Below are 13,293 nucleotides of genomic sequence, written 5' to 3' on the forward strand. Positions count from 1 at the left end.
ATTATCAAAACATTCAATTGATTCAACATGCTACTGAACATACATGTACATGTACTTTGAGATGAGGTGAAAAATTGATTGAAATATCAATTGTGTCTACAAGATTTATACCTGTCCATTTGAAAATATAAAGAAGCAAATTTATTATTGTGAAAAGTTTGAATAACAAATAGAAATCTGAGTATTCCGTTTGTTTGTGGAAAGAAGTATGTTCCTAAATGTTTTTAAACGACAAACAAGATGCACAAGATATCATGCACGAAACTAATTTTTGTAAATTAAATATGTTTTGGATTTTGAGTTAAATCAGGTTCATGACTGCATACTAGAACTACACTGTATATGTTCTGCCGAACTTCATTAAGACAACATAGTGATTCTCTTTTTTCCATGATTTTTTTAGCCAAAATTATTTTTGCTAAGATGCAGAGAACACAAATAAAATTCAAAGTCTGAAATTTTTATGTACTAATTTACTTGCATTGTAGTAATTGTTCAGGTGGTTCACAAACATGAATGTTTCCTACGATTCTTTTCCTTAATTTTGTCTGTGAGGGCAAATTTACAACCGACTTTAACAGTTTAAAAAAAACGTTTGAAATTGTAGGTCTATCAACTGAAAACCAGTAAAATTTTAACAAAACACACTGAAGATATGACAAAAATACATGTACATGTACCTGTAATGTATGGGGAAAAAATGACAAAACAAGTAGACAGGGGTCATGGGAAAATTGAAATATATGTAGCAATATTGTGAGGTTTAATTTTTTAAAATGAAAGACAGAGGGGAATAAAAAACAATCCACTGTACACAATTGCTCTCTTCAAATATCAAGGCATACTGAAACTGCCGGACTGAGTACTCCCACAAATACTCATCTGTGTACAGTGCATATGCCACCTTTCAATTTGGAATTATTTTGATGATTCTTACAGTGTAAGCCAGGGGGCGGATCCAGGATTTTTTTTGAAAGGGGGGGGACGTTTCCAGAGAAAAAATTTGACAAGCAAAAAAAAGTCTTGACTTTCAAAAAGGGGGGGAGGCACGGGCTGGCCGTGCCCCCCCCCCTGGATCCGACAGTAGTGTAAGCATATGACAATCTTTGTTTCACAGTAATAGCTATGATACACTTCTCTTCGGATTTAAATCAACAACCAGAACTACATTATATCTTTACCTCTTTCTGAAGCGGTCCCTGCCATCATATCAGCTTTCTTTTGCCTGAAAAATGAAGAAAAAAATAATCCTAACTTGTTTTGTGTATACATTTTCACAACCAGAAATGTAACTTTGCTTCACGCGTAACGGATGAGGGGAGATTTAGAAAATCATTGAGAATATGGATGAAGTATTTTTGGAAACAGATTTACTTCTTTATACCCCTTACTGAGAATTTCTTGCTAATTTATTGGTGGAGAGCCCTTCATATGACTAATCATGATTTAAACAGAAAAACGAAATTCATTGAAGATAAAAAAAAATAGTTTGAAATAGCATAGTAAAATAGTTTTTTTTTCTTACCTCATTATATTTCCAGCAATAATGAATCCAGAGAGAAAGTAGATGGCCAGGATGACCCCAAAAGTGGTCACGATCGGTTTCCAGTATTCATGAGCTGCAGTCAAGACAAAGATGAATGTCAAGTTACCATGTCTTGGTGATTACAAGATCCATGGCAAATTTACTGGATGCCTGGTGAGCCTAAAATATTATACGGACCCTTTGTGAAATATTGTGACTATGTACTACATCATCAGCATCCCTTCACAATTTTTTGAGGATGGGGCAAGAGGCTGTGGTTGCTGTGTTTTTTTATGAGCAGACCATTATGATAAGTACACGAAAGGTACATTGTATCCATAGTATGGTAGCTAGCCCATGGTACTGACATTGTACATGTACAAACTTTTGGAGCTAGGTGCCAGGCATCCCTGAGGTCCCACTCTTAAGCCTAGACTATAGTTAAGGGTATATACTGTCTGTACCTGGGATTTGAGTCTTGTAATGGCATAGACTGGCATATTATACAGTTAGCTACAATGTTTCTTTTTTGTGATGCAGTGCTCTGGTTGGATTTGATTGACAAGTCACCATGGACGCAATACCGTCTTCGCACAGGAATTCAAATTAAAATCTGTTTTCAAGTACATGTACAACATCGGTTGAGTATGGTATACATGCACATGTATGTATCGATGTTGTGAAAAAAAAATCAGTTGATATAGATCGCCGGGCTAGTAGCACTAATTGCACAAAGATTGACCAATTAGATTGCATGGATTTTGGTATCTATGCTATACATGTAAAGGATGATAAATATGTTTGCACAGACAATAAAGTACTCACTTTCCAGTGTGTGTTTCACTCTCAGGGTCACAATCTTTGTCCGTGGAGACGAACCCGAATATTGAGCTGGAGGAATATAAAAGAGAATTTTAATCTAGTGGTACAACTTAACCCTAAAAAGAGTGGGGGGGCTGAATCAGCCCCCCCTCAACATTTTTCGCGAGAAGTCCGCCGGGCGAAATTTTTTGACAGTGTCGCTCGCTGACTTTTTACTTTCAAGTCTTGCGCAAATTTTGAGACCAAAATTGTGACCCCCGGGTACGCGGTTCCGAAATTACGCAACATTTCGTAAGTGCATGCAGACCCAAAATTACTCAAATACGTGAATTTGTGTACAAATCCAATGCAAATAGTGTTTTTAGCCCAAATTCATAAATGTATCATTATTTTTCCTTTTACTGCTTAAAATCAATTAATTTTATCTTTTTTATGGTCAAAATAAAGTCCCCAACAATTTCCATTCAAAAAACAATAAAAAACAAAAAGTCGAAAAACATAAGAAAATAAATGTAATGTTGAAATTTTTTTAAATGAATTTGATCAGGTGCTTATCTAGAGTATGTGAAACAAAAATATGATTTTACGCATAAATTAATGAAACATGAGATTTTTTGCAGAATTTGATGTTACAGTTTTGTAGATAATGCCATGGGTAACGCGTGTGCCAATTTTCGTCGCGATCGCGCGATCGACGGCCGAGATCATAAGGCGTCTTCTTAGGCGTCGAAATAGCCCAGTCTATTTTGGTTAAAAGAGATAGACAAAATCACAACACTTTATTCTTATAACAAATCCCCCCCCCCCCCTCCTTTTCCTCATCCACTTCTCCTTCTCCCTCTTCTCCTGTTAATTTGAATATGATTTGTCTAGCACTCTCAAATGAGGAAAGCATCGTCCTACATAATGAAAATAATCAATAATACCACAAAGGTAGAACTTTAAAAGGCAACAACAAAATTCCAACAATTAAGATAACATATAAAATGATGAGACATATTGCCAATTTAAACCCGCATATAGAATACAGATTTCTTACCTTCGAGAGGAGTCAGTGTCCTGTAGTTATTGTCACACATATTGTCATTCGGATGGACAACCACCACAACGTAAAAGAAGCCTGACTTATACATGTCTCTCTATCCGGATGAAAAACAAGATACAAGAATAACATTTCACACATAAAGGAATTATGTAGAATATAGTCAAGATAATAATATTTTAAACAAGAGAAGAACATATTAAAAACAAGAGAACTGATGTAGATTACAACAAAGAGAATAACATTAAATAAACAAGATACATGTAACTGAAATATAATCATTGTTTTCAAATTAGTCATTAATTTATGTCAACAATGGATGAAAATTTGGAAAACATTGCCCATTTCATTAAATATATTTTCATGGCAACTTTGCGACTGTATGTATACTAGAGGACCAATGCTCTATTGCACATCAAATCAAGGAACATTCATGAGTGATTTCAACTGATATTAAAGTTGAAAGACATTGTGAATTTTTGATTATTTGTTTTTCCCTCTCTTGACTTACTGTGACTGTGATTGCGGCCTGTTTGGTCATCGTCTGAAAGATTCCCTCATTGTACCTCACAGTGGATACATCATCAAAGATTGGACACTGAGATAGGTAGATAAATATTGAGCAAAATCTAATTTTATATAAAATAACATCTATCCAACAGGGAACAGAAAAAAATAGACAAGAAAATGAAAACACCATGGGCGAAATGGAAGCAGTTATGTCATGGCAAAAATGATTTCTTTTGGTATTTCTAGCACATACTATTCAAGTGAAGATACACCTGTATGTTGAATTATGAGCAATTCTTGATATATTGTTATATTTTTCTCTCTTTTACAACCAATTTCAAATCTTTACAGCAATGCCACCATTGATATGTACTCATCATGACACAGGTACATCACACATGCAATAAATGGGTTTAGATTTGGTCAAATTACATGTGTATGTAATTTCATTACTCTAATATTTCCTATATTTTAATATCCTATGTGATTTTGATTGTTTTATCTTTTATCATTTGAAAGAAAGCTAGATTTTACTTATCATTCATTTAATATGAAACTAATAAAATGAAAAGAGTATTACAATATCATTACTCTAACTCTTGATGTTTTCAATTTCTTTGACGCATTCAATTTCTACCTATTGAAATGGAGGAAGCGGAATAAGTCTACTCACCTGTGCATTCTGCACTGAAAGGTAGGCACATGTTGAATTCTCTGACTGGGCTTTCACCAGCACCATATCTACTCCCTCTGGAAATTCATATTGATAATACTATGCAAAAGATAATAAGAAAATAGATTTTGACATTTTGAGGGGATAATGGGAAAGGGAAAAATAGGAGAATTGAAGACTACCCCTCCTCTTTTCAAAAAAATAAATTCAATAAATTACATTTATCATCACAAAGCTTTCTTGCTTGGCTAATTCAATACTTTCACAGAATCTGGGTGGTCTACATGCTAGGTTGAGAAGAAAAATATGAAATCAAGATAAAAATGAATTACTGCTCGCAAATCCAATAAGATCATGAATGGAAATACATCAATAACTCAGAATCATTTCCCCCTGATAAAGTATACAATGACATTATCAAGTCCTAATAATTATTCTTCTATTGATAAGACTCTTTTTTTTCCTGTTGATCTTATCTACGAAATCATTTTTGGTTCATTCTTTTTAATAATGTGTAATTTGGTTCAGTCTAGCTATTAAGAATGTACACTTCTCTATCAAGGAGAACAAGAGACCTTGCTATGAATGATGTTAATCTTTACTGGCTGCATATCAAATCTCAATGTCTTTCAACATAATTAAATTATTAATTAAAGACAAATAGATAATTAATATTCTTGCAAAAGAAGGAAACTGATTTTAAGCAAATTGAATGAGGGTGATGACATTATTCATTAATTATGCTTGCTTTAGTAATCAATATAGAACAAAATAACATACAACATATTCCGATTCATTCAAAGTTAAAGTGGCTTTTAGCTCAGAGCATCATAGGACTGTGGTGCCAATGTATTAATGTAAATTACCTTAATGAATTATTTTTTTAAGCCTTCAATCAAAAATTTCAGAGACCAGCTAAAAAAAGTGATCAGCATTGATTGATACTATTGATATTATCACCAAATTATCATAACGTATTTTGTATTGCAACTTTCAAATTTCAATTCATTTATTTGAAATCCTTTAAGAATATATAAACATATGGACAATGATAATAGTGTATGATACAACAAAAAAGTGACAGAATTTAAATAACAATATAAGCAATAAGAAAATAGTAGAAATGTAAAAAAAAAAATTTCTTAAGTAGCAGATGATAATATTATTCGTTTTACCTGGGGCGCAGAGGGATTGCTTGAGAATGTAATGCTTCTATTGGATCTGAAAATTAAACAAGGAAATATGTTACATTTGATAGCCATGAAAACAGGAAATACTAAAATGTACCTCTCTACCAGGTATATATAATGATACTACTGAATGTCTTCTTTCATAATTAGATAACATGAATGTGGTATGAACATATTCAGAAAAATAATAACATTTAATTTGTATAAAGTCAATGTTAAAATAACGTCTTTGTTGGTGAGTTACAAAGGCACAAGACAAGAACTCAGAGTAGACAAACAAAAAAGCAATAATTCTCAAAACAAAGTTTGTTTAAACGCAAAATAAATCACAACCACTAAGGACTAGAAACTGAAAAAAAATGAGAGAGAGAGAGAGAGAGAGATAAAAAGAATGAAACTACAAACTTGATATCCACGTTATTGCAGACTTGGCTCACAAACTAATGTTTTTCAGAGATACCGCATGAAATTGAAATCCACTGTTTTAACATTTCTAAAATACATCTCTACAGACACTGAGCTCTTTTGGTGTTAAAACTGTTTAATTCTTTTCTCTTGTTGGCATGATGCACTAAAACAAAATTATGATAAAGCAAATAAATAAATTTCCATATATGCACTGTACATAAGGAATGCAAATAGGCATACATCTACACAACACTTAAACAGGTTTGATACAAAGATATTCACTGAAGTACAATTCTGTATGTGGATTTTCATTTCATGATTTTAACTGCCCAAATCTTTTTCCTATTTTTTTGCCTGAATAAATATTTTTTTCAATGAAATTCTTCTGTTCTTCATGTATTCCACGATATTATTCTGTTTCTGGTATTTCAGAAAACATGCACTTTACCAGGATGAATAAGGAACAGAAAACGTTGCCAATTTGAAATCAAACTTACTGCAGATTGAAATCAGCGACAAAGTTCCCAAGGAGGGTGAATGATACGTCAATGGTCGATGATGTGCTGACAACTACGATGATAGTTTCCTCCATGCTAGTATTCCGGTTAGAAGCATCAGGACACAGCGTCTTGCTGACGGAACGATACTTTTGGCTGCGGGCAGGGAATGAAGACATCATACATGTATGTGCTTTAAACTGATAGTAAACTATGTTAGCTATCCATTGGGGATGTTGCAAGAAGATTTAACTACAAATCAAACATATATCAAGTGCAAGTGTAATGCATTATTATTTTTTTTTAAGTTTTATCTGCTTTCATTCGCCATGGAACCTTCTTTGTAACGACCCATTAAGTTTGATTTTTAGACTTGCACTATACGTATATTTGAAATAGAACAGTGTATTGTAGCACCACATAAATATCTGTAGTTGGTAGAAATCTCAGAACACATACCGGTACATGTAAGAGTGAAATAGAAGGTAATGCAAAGACATTTTCAAACAAATGAGAAAAAAAACACATAAAACAGCATAGAGGGCCAGTTCATTGAAAAGATGAAAGAAAAAATACAAGAATCTGGCAGCATTTACATGTATTCTCAAACATCAGGTAAGATATTCCAAATTGATGTACTTTGGAAAGAAGAACTTTGCTTGTAAATCACTATATTTCTGTTTAATTTTGGCTATTAACCCTTTGTGCATTGATGTTGCAATTTTGCACATTTGTACAATTAAAATCAACAATCGAAATAATCAGTTTTCTCCCCTACATGTACTTTCAAATTAGATAAGCTAATAAAAGGCAATACAGTAGTTCTTGGATAGCATCAATAGTGCAAAATGGATATTTTAAATTAAAGAAAATAACTTGGAAACAATTATTCTCCCAAAGTCATTATTATCCCCCAAAAATTAATTCAGTGTGCAAGGAGTTAAGAGTAACCCTGCACTTTGTGTAATGCCTGTGAAGCTTAAGACTATTGGAACATTTATCTTACCCATCAGTAGACACATAAGGCACAGTCCAAGACAGAACACTCCTCATTTGTTTAACCACCAGGAGGACAGGAAATTCTGGAACCGCATCATCGCTCGTGAAGTGGAAACGGATCGCTTCATCCTGATGAGATACAACAGACAATTGGAAAAGATATAATGCTTGGCTATTTTATTTTAATAATTATACTTGCTTATATAGCGCTTAACACTTACTTTGTCAGAAGTCTCTAAGCGCTCTACAGTATATGCAGCATAATTACCCTGGCTTTAGCAGTGCAGCTGTTACGCGCACTGCGTTTCAAGGAATAAATTCCTGCCAGGTACCCATTTACGTCACCTGGTGTTAGTGTTAGCCGATCCAAGATTTGATTTTATTTGTGAAGGAACAGTTCTTTTTTCATGTGTTATCAAAATGCTAATTAGTTTATCTTATCATATTATCACAATCTTATCATATGATCAAAATCTTATATGATCACATTTACTCTACGCTTCTTCTAATCATCTACATGTACGTATACCAATACTACAATTTATGTCCAGAATAGCTTCCCTCATAAAGACGATGATCCACAACATTAATACATTGCTCCAAATTTCTGTTACAAACAGTCATAGGTGCAGAAAAAAAGCTCTGCTTTTAAATAAGTCCCTTCTTTTCATTATCATGTTAGTTATAATTTGTAATACGTAATTAAATCTATCCAAATGTATATTCAGGTATCGTATTATGTTTACTGTCATTATTTGAAAAGGAAAATAAATTGAAACTTGAATTACAATATGAAAAAAATAGAATACAAGTCAATGTACATAAAGGTACAGCTTTCATAGAAAAGTCAAAATCACTCTACATGTTGATCCTCAAATCGGCAACTATATTGTATTGTTAATTCTGACAATTTCATGAATAAATGAAATACGGATAGTATACAAATAATGCACGTAAGCGCGTGCATGCAGGGCCAAATAATGAATGATGTGCGAGAAGAGCCAAGTGCAGTATATCCATTTGGCGAGTCGAGCACAGAGTTCATTATTTAGGTCCTCTATGCACAAGAATGCGTGCATTATTTGTTTTATACAACTCCCCATGTTACTGAGTTGCCCCAAATGCTATATTTTATCTAAATTCTAGATAATTCCAGACATCGCACTATCCTGCACCCTGGCGTCAGAGTGCAGGATAGTACTTTTGGGATGACGTCAGAGTGCAGGATAGTGCATTTTGGATGCAATAGTGCAATTCGCTGAATATCATGTGATTCGATTTGGACCAATCAGATTACAGAACATTCTTGGGAGTTGTATAATAAAAAATAAAAATGATTTCTTCTGTGTGACTGTGGTGTAATATGTCGGTCTACATCAAGTGCACTGCATGATTTTTTTTTAAATGTGTCGAAATGTTTAAAGGTATTGTTTTACTTTGTGAGCAGACGATTTAAAAAATTCTCAAACCAAGATGAAACATGTGTAAAAGTGCATGTATTAGAACTATTAAACCCTGAAAACAACCATTATTGAGAATGCAAAGCTATAACTACAAGGCAAACACCGATTTTGTAAATAGGCATCTTATAGACGCCTAATTAGTACACATATGTGTATGGGATGAAATTAAGATGGTGTTTCCGGTAACTTTATATTTCAATTTTTTAAGCACTTAATAATCATTTTCGAACACAATTTTTTCTGGGCTTCATTTTTTGTAACATTTCACAGACACAGGTAACAAGTGTGGCCTTCTAGCTCAGATTTTTAAAAAGTCAAACCAATGTTAACCAATCACTTTAAGACCTTTAAATAGCAAAATCAATAGCTTTGTTAAAAACAACTTCACTCAGTGAAGAAGGCTAGCTAGCTGAAATATTCATTCGCTGCATTTGCATCGGACAGAACACTGATCAATCAGGCCTCTTTAAATGAACCTTCCTTATAAATTATGCAGCAAGGAGAAGTAGGTGGTAAGAAGATAGACAATCAAGACATTCTGTTTATAATGCATGATAGTCAATCCAACGTCAGCATGGTTAAGTCTCGATAAAGCATCGCCAAACCAACGTCATGCTTCGTGTTTATACTGCGCAGAGAATCAAAATTCAAGCACATCCTGGCGGATAACTAACAACAGATCTGTTCAAGATGATGCAAGAGAAATTTATCATCTATAAAACAAAACATACATAAAAAATCTAAAAATTTGTTAGTGTATAAAACAAAACATACATGTACGTAAAAAATCTAAAAATTTGTTAGTGTATAAAACAAAACATACATGCACGTGAAAAATCTAAAAATTTGTTAGTGTATAAAACAAAACATACATAAAAAATCTAAAAATTTGTTAGTGTATAAAACAAAACATACTGTACTTTCGAGGGAAAACATAACCTCTCAAATCTGAAGCATGCGCCTGATTCTGGATTCTCTACAATATTCACACAAAAAAAATAATCAGTTCACTGTCTTATGGTGGCGGATTCAAAATGTTTCCATATGGTGTAGCATGATACATATGTTTGTATTTCCTGTTTATAAATAAATGAAATATGAATTATGATCATTTCTGAGGAGGGGCCATTTACACTAGAAAATAAATCCATGCAAACTTGTAATCACTCATTCAACATCATCCCTGTGCTTTAAAGATATGATTTCAATTACTAAATGCGATCGTAACCGGGTCAATATTGAACAATTTTTTTTCTTCAGAAATGCTATTGTTTGAGAGTGGAGTGGTTTTATTGAAACTTAAAGTTTCCAACATAATTTTTGCATTTTACATCTGTCCACGTAATGTTTAATGGTGTAAAGTGCTACTTTACCATGTTACATGTATGTGCACACTTTTATTCAGGATGTAATACGAAAAGCCCTAGGGCAATAAAAAAACATACATTCAAATATTAAAGCAAGCAAGCCTTTAACTTTCCTCTGGTGTGAACGGGGTATAGTAATGAAGGAAATCTGGCTTTGTCTCAATTAAGAGTAAATTACAGCCTACATGCTTGACTGACAATCAATGCACACTTCACTGCCCATCGCCCTGAGATGTTAATAAGATATACATTAGATGAACGATCGACTGGCTTCAAAAGACTTCAAGTGTTAAGTATAGTGTTATACTGTATGATTCGGTTAGAAAGAAAGTGAAAGAAGGATTAGTACAAGTATCTGTACTGAATAGAACACTTAGAACACAATGTATCCAAATCTTTCTCTTGTGGTTAGTTTTAATTAGAAATCATCAATAAACTGAATATAATACACATTATGATTAAAAAGAAAATTATGTGGATTTCAATTTGCATACTGGTAGATGCTTTGAGAATGAGAGTTAAAGAAGGATTGAACAAATTTTACTGAATAGAACGATAACGCTTTCAAAATCTGATCAAATCTGTATTGACTTTGACCTGTGGTGAGTTTAATTAAGAGTAAATTGACGAACTACTAGCTTTAAATGACTTCAAGTGATGTATATTGTTGTACTGTACATGCTTGAGTTAGAATGAAAGTGAGAGAAGGATTACGAGCATGTGCACTTAAGGGGGAAAATGACTTTAAAAATTATTTCAACTAAGTGAAGTTCTTTTGACTCAGAAAAAGAATTACAACAAAAATAATAACAATCAGATAATAAACAATGTTTTTTTAGCATACCAAGCTAATTACCAAGAGGGTGCTGCTTATGGTGTACAAAATACCCAACAGCACTTCCGCTTCCAAGGGTTATGACCATCAAGCCGTCTATATCATATTGGATGCAATGGTAAAGAAGGTTCAGGGTCTTCTTTTATGCAAAGAATCTGAACCAGACGGTCCCCCTCGATCGACCCCAAATTGGTTTACCAGTCAAGATTATTGATTTTCATAATCAGTTACATATTCAGTGCCAAGCCTGGGAACGCATGCTTATTGTCATTCAAATATTTAAAAAGAATAGTACAGACGACATTACAAATAAGGACATAATATTCAACCACAATCATTCGTGACAATTTCAAGGTCTAAGCTTTTCCCGCTATGTTCTTTTCCCACCCCTAACCCTCTCTGTCTCTCCACCTCTCGTATGTCTACTCTTCCTCCTTTTTGTAACGGTAAACCTGGCAAAACTTTAGACATAAAAAAAACAGCTAGACAAAAAGTAATGTTATAAAATGATGAATGAGAATAGTGCAGTTTCATTTTGCTCCTGATGAATTGAATGAAAAAATATTTGTCGTTTGATTTCTTTTTAAAAAGCCTTCACGGTACACTTCCAACGAATTCGTAAATAGCATTGTTAGGCCGATAAAGACATAATGATATGATGAAATGGATATGATGAAATGCCTAACCGTGACATGCACTTCTAATTTAATTAATGTACATGTATGCGGGGGCTTTTTGACAATTCATTGCATCGGGGTTTGAGGCTGGCAATATTTTACCTAGAGCTGTCATTTTTACCTCTCCCATTATGACCTCTGCCATTTTACCTCTGCCATTATTACCTCTGCCACTTTTACCTCTGCCATTATTACCTCTGCCATTTTTACCTCTGCCATTATTACCTCTACCAATTTGCCATTTTTATCTCTGCCATTTTTACCTCTGCCATTATTACCTCTGCCATTTTTACACCGAGCCGGCGAGATGGTGATGTATGAGTAAAATATCGTCTGAAAACATGATTTATAACAAAATACAGTATATCATATCTTATGTAATTTAGGTGATAAATACTGTATTTCAACATTCAAAATGGCGACCAGTGGCATAAAGAGTATTATGTACAAGGGCAATGGCCGGGGCAAAAAAAAGTGACAAGAGTGAGCACTAAAATGCATATAATTAAGATAAAATAGTGGAATACTGACTAAAAACATCATTGTTAATATGCCATTTATGTGATAAATGCTGTATTTTGACATTCAAAATGGCCGCCATAATCCCTATATTTATTATGTACAATGCGAATGGAGAAACTAATTTTCACAAGAGTGAGATTCATAAAATGCATATGACTGTGATATAGAAATATAGAAATATTGTCTTAAACATGATTTCTAACTAAATACATCACATATTGGTTGTGGAGGTAATAAATGCTGTACTTTGAAATCCAAAATGGCTGCCATAGGTCCTAAAAGTATTATGTACATTGTAACATTGGACATATAATTTTGACATAATTTGGCTTTGTTTGACTCTAAATATTGCCTATAATTGTGAATTCTGATGCAAGGGTGAAATGTTGTCTAAAACCATGGTTTCTAACAAGATATATCATAATGTCGTGTATTTAAGGTGATAAACACTGCATTTTTAAATTGAAAATGGCCACCATAGGCCCTTATCGTATAATATACAATTTGAGTGTAGACAAATAATTTTCACAAAAAGGGCATATGGCAGCCATTTTGTATGTTGAAATACAGTATTTATCACCTAAATTACATAAGAGATGATATATTTTGTTATAAATCGTGTTTTCAGACGATATTTCACTCATACATCACCATTTGGCCAAGCAAAGCCAAATTCTGTTGAAATAATTTGTTCCCATTCACATTGTGCATAATATCATAAGGGCCTGTATCGGCCATTTTGACTTTCCAATAACAGTATTCA

General features: G+C 33.4%; 1 protein-coding gene across 3 annotated transcripts in view; it reads right to left on the reverse strand.

The window, feature by feature from the left end:
* Positions 1-13,293, reverse strand: part of LOC121420481 (SID1 transmembrane family member 1-like) — a 35,289-nt gene that overhangs the window by 12,328 nt on the left and 9,668 nt on the right. For all 3 annotated transcript variants that reach the window (XM_041615133.1, XM_041615134.1, XM_041615131.1), the window contains exons 2-10: positions 7,674-7,795; positions 6,668-6,823; positions 5,748-5,793; positions 4,573-4,671; positions 3,901-3,987; positions 3,387-3,486; positions 2,351-2,416; positions 1,526-1,619; positions 1,182-1,225 (exon numbers count right to left, since the gene is read on the reverse strand). In XM_041615133.1, coding sequence (XP_041471067.1) covers positions 1,182-1,225; positions 1,526-1,619; positions 2,351-2,416; positions 3,387-3,486; positions 3,901-3,987; positions 4,573-4,671; positions 5,748-5,793; positions 6,668-6,823; positions 7,674-7,795 — 814 coding nt within the window. The remainder of the gene's footprint in view (positions 1-1,181; positions 1,226-1,525; positions 1,620-2,350; positions 2,417-3,386; positions 3,487-3,900; positions 3,988-4,572; positions 4,672-5,747; positions 5,794-6,667; positions 6,824-7,673; positions 7,796-13,293) is intronic.

The sequence above is a fragment of the Lytechinus variegatus genome, chromosome 8 (assembly GCF_018143015.1).
Source record: "Lytechinus variegatus isolate NC3 chromosome 8, Lvar_3.0, whole genome shotgun sequence".
In the NCBI taxonomy this organism is placed as follows: domain Eukaryota; kingdom Metazoa; phylum Echinodermata; class Echinoidea; order Temnopleuroida; family Toxopneustidae; genus Lytechinus; species Lytechinus variegatus.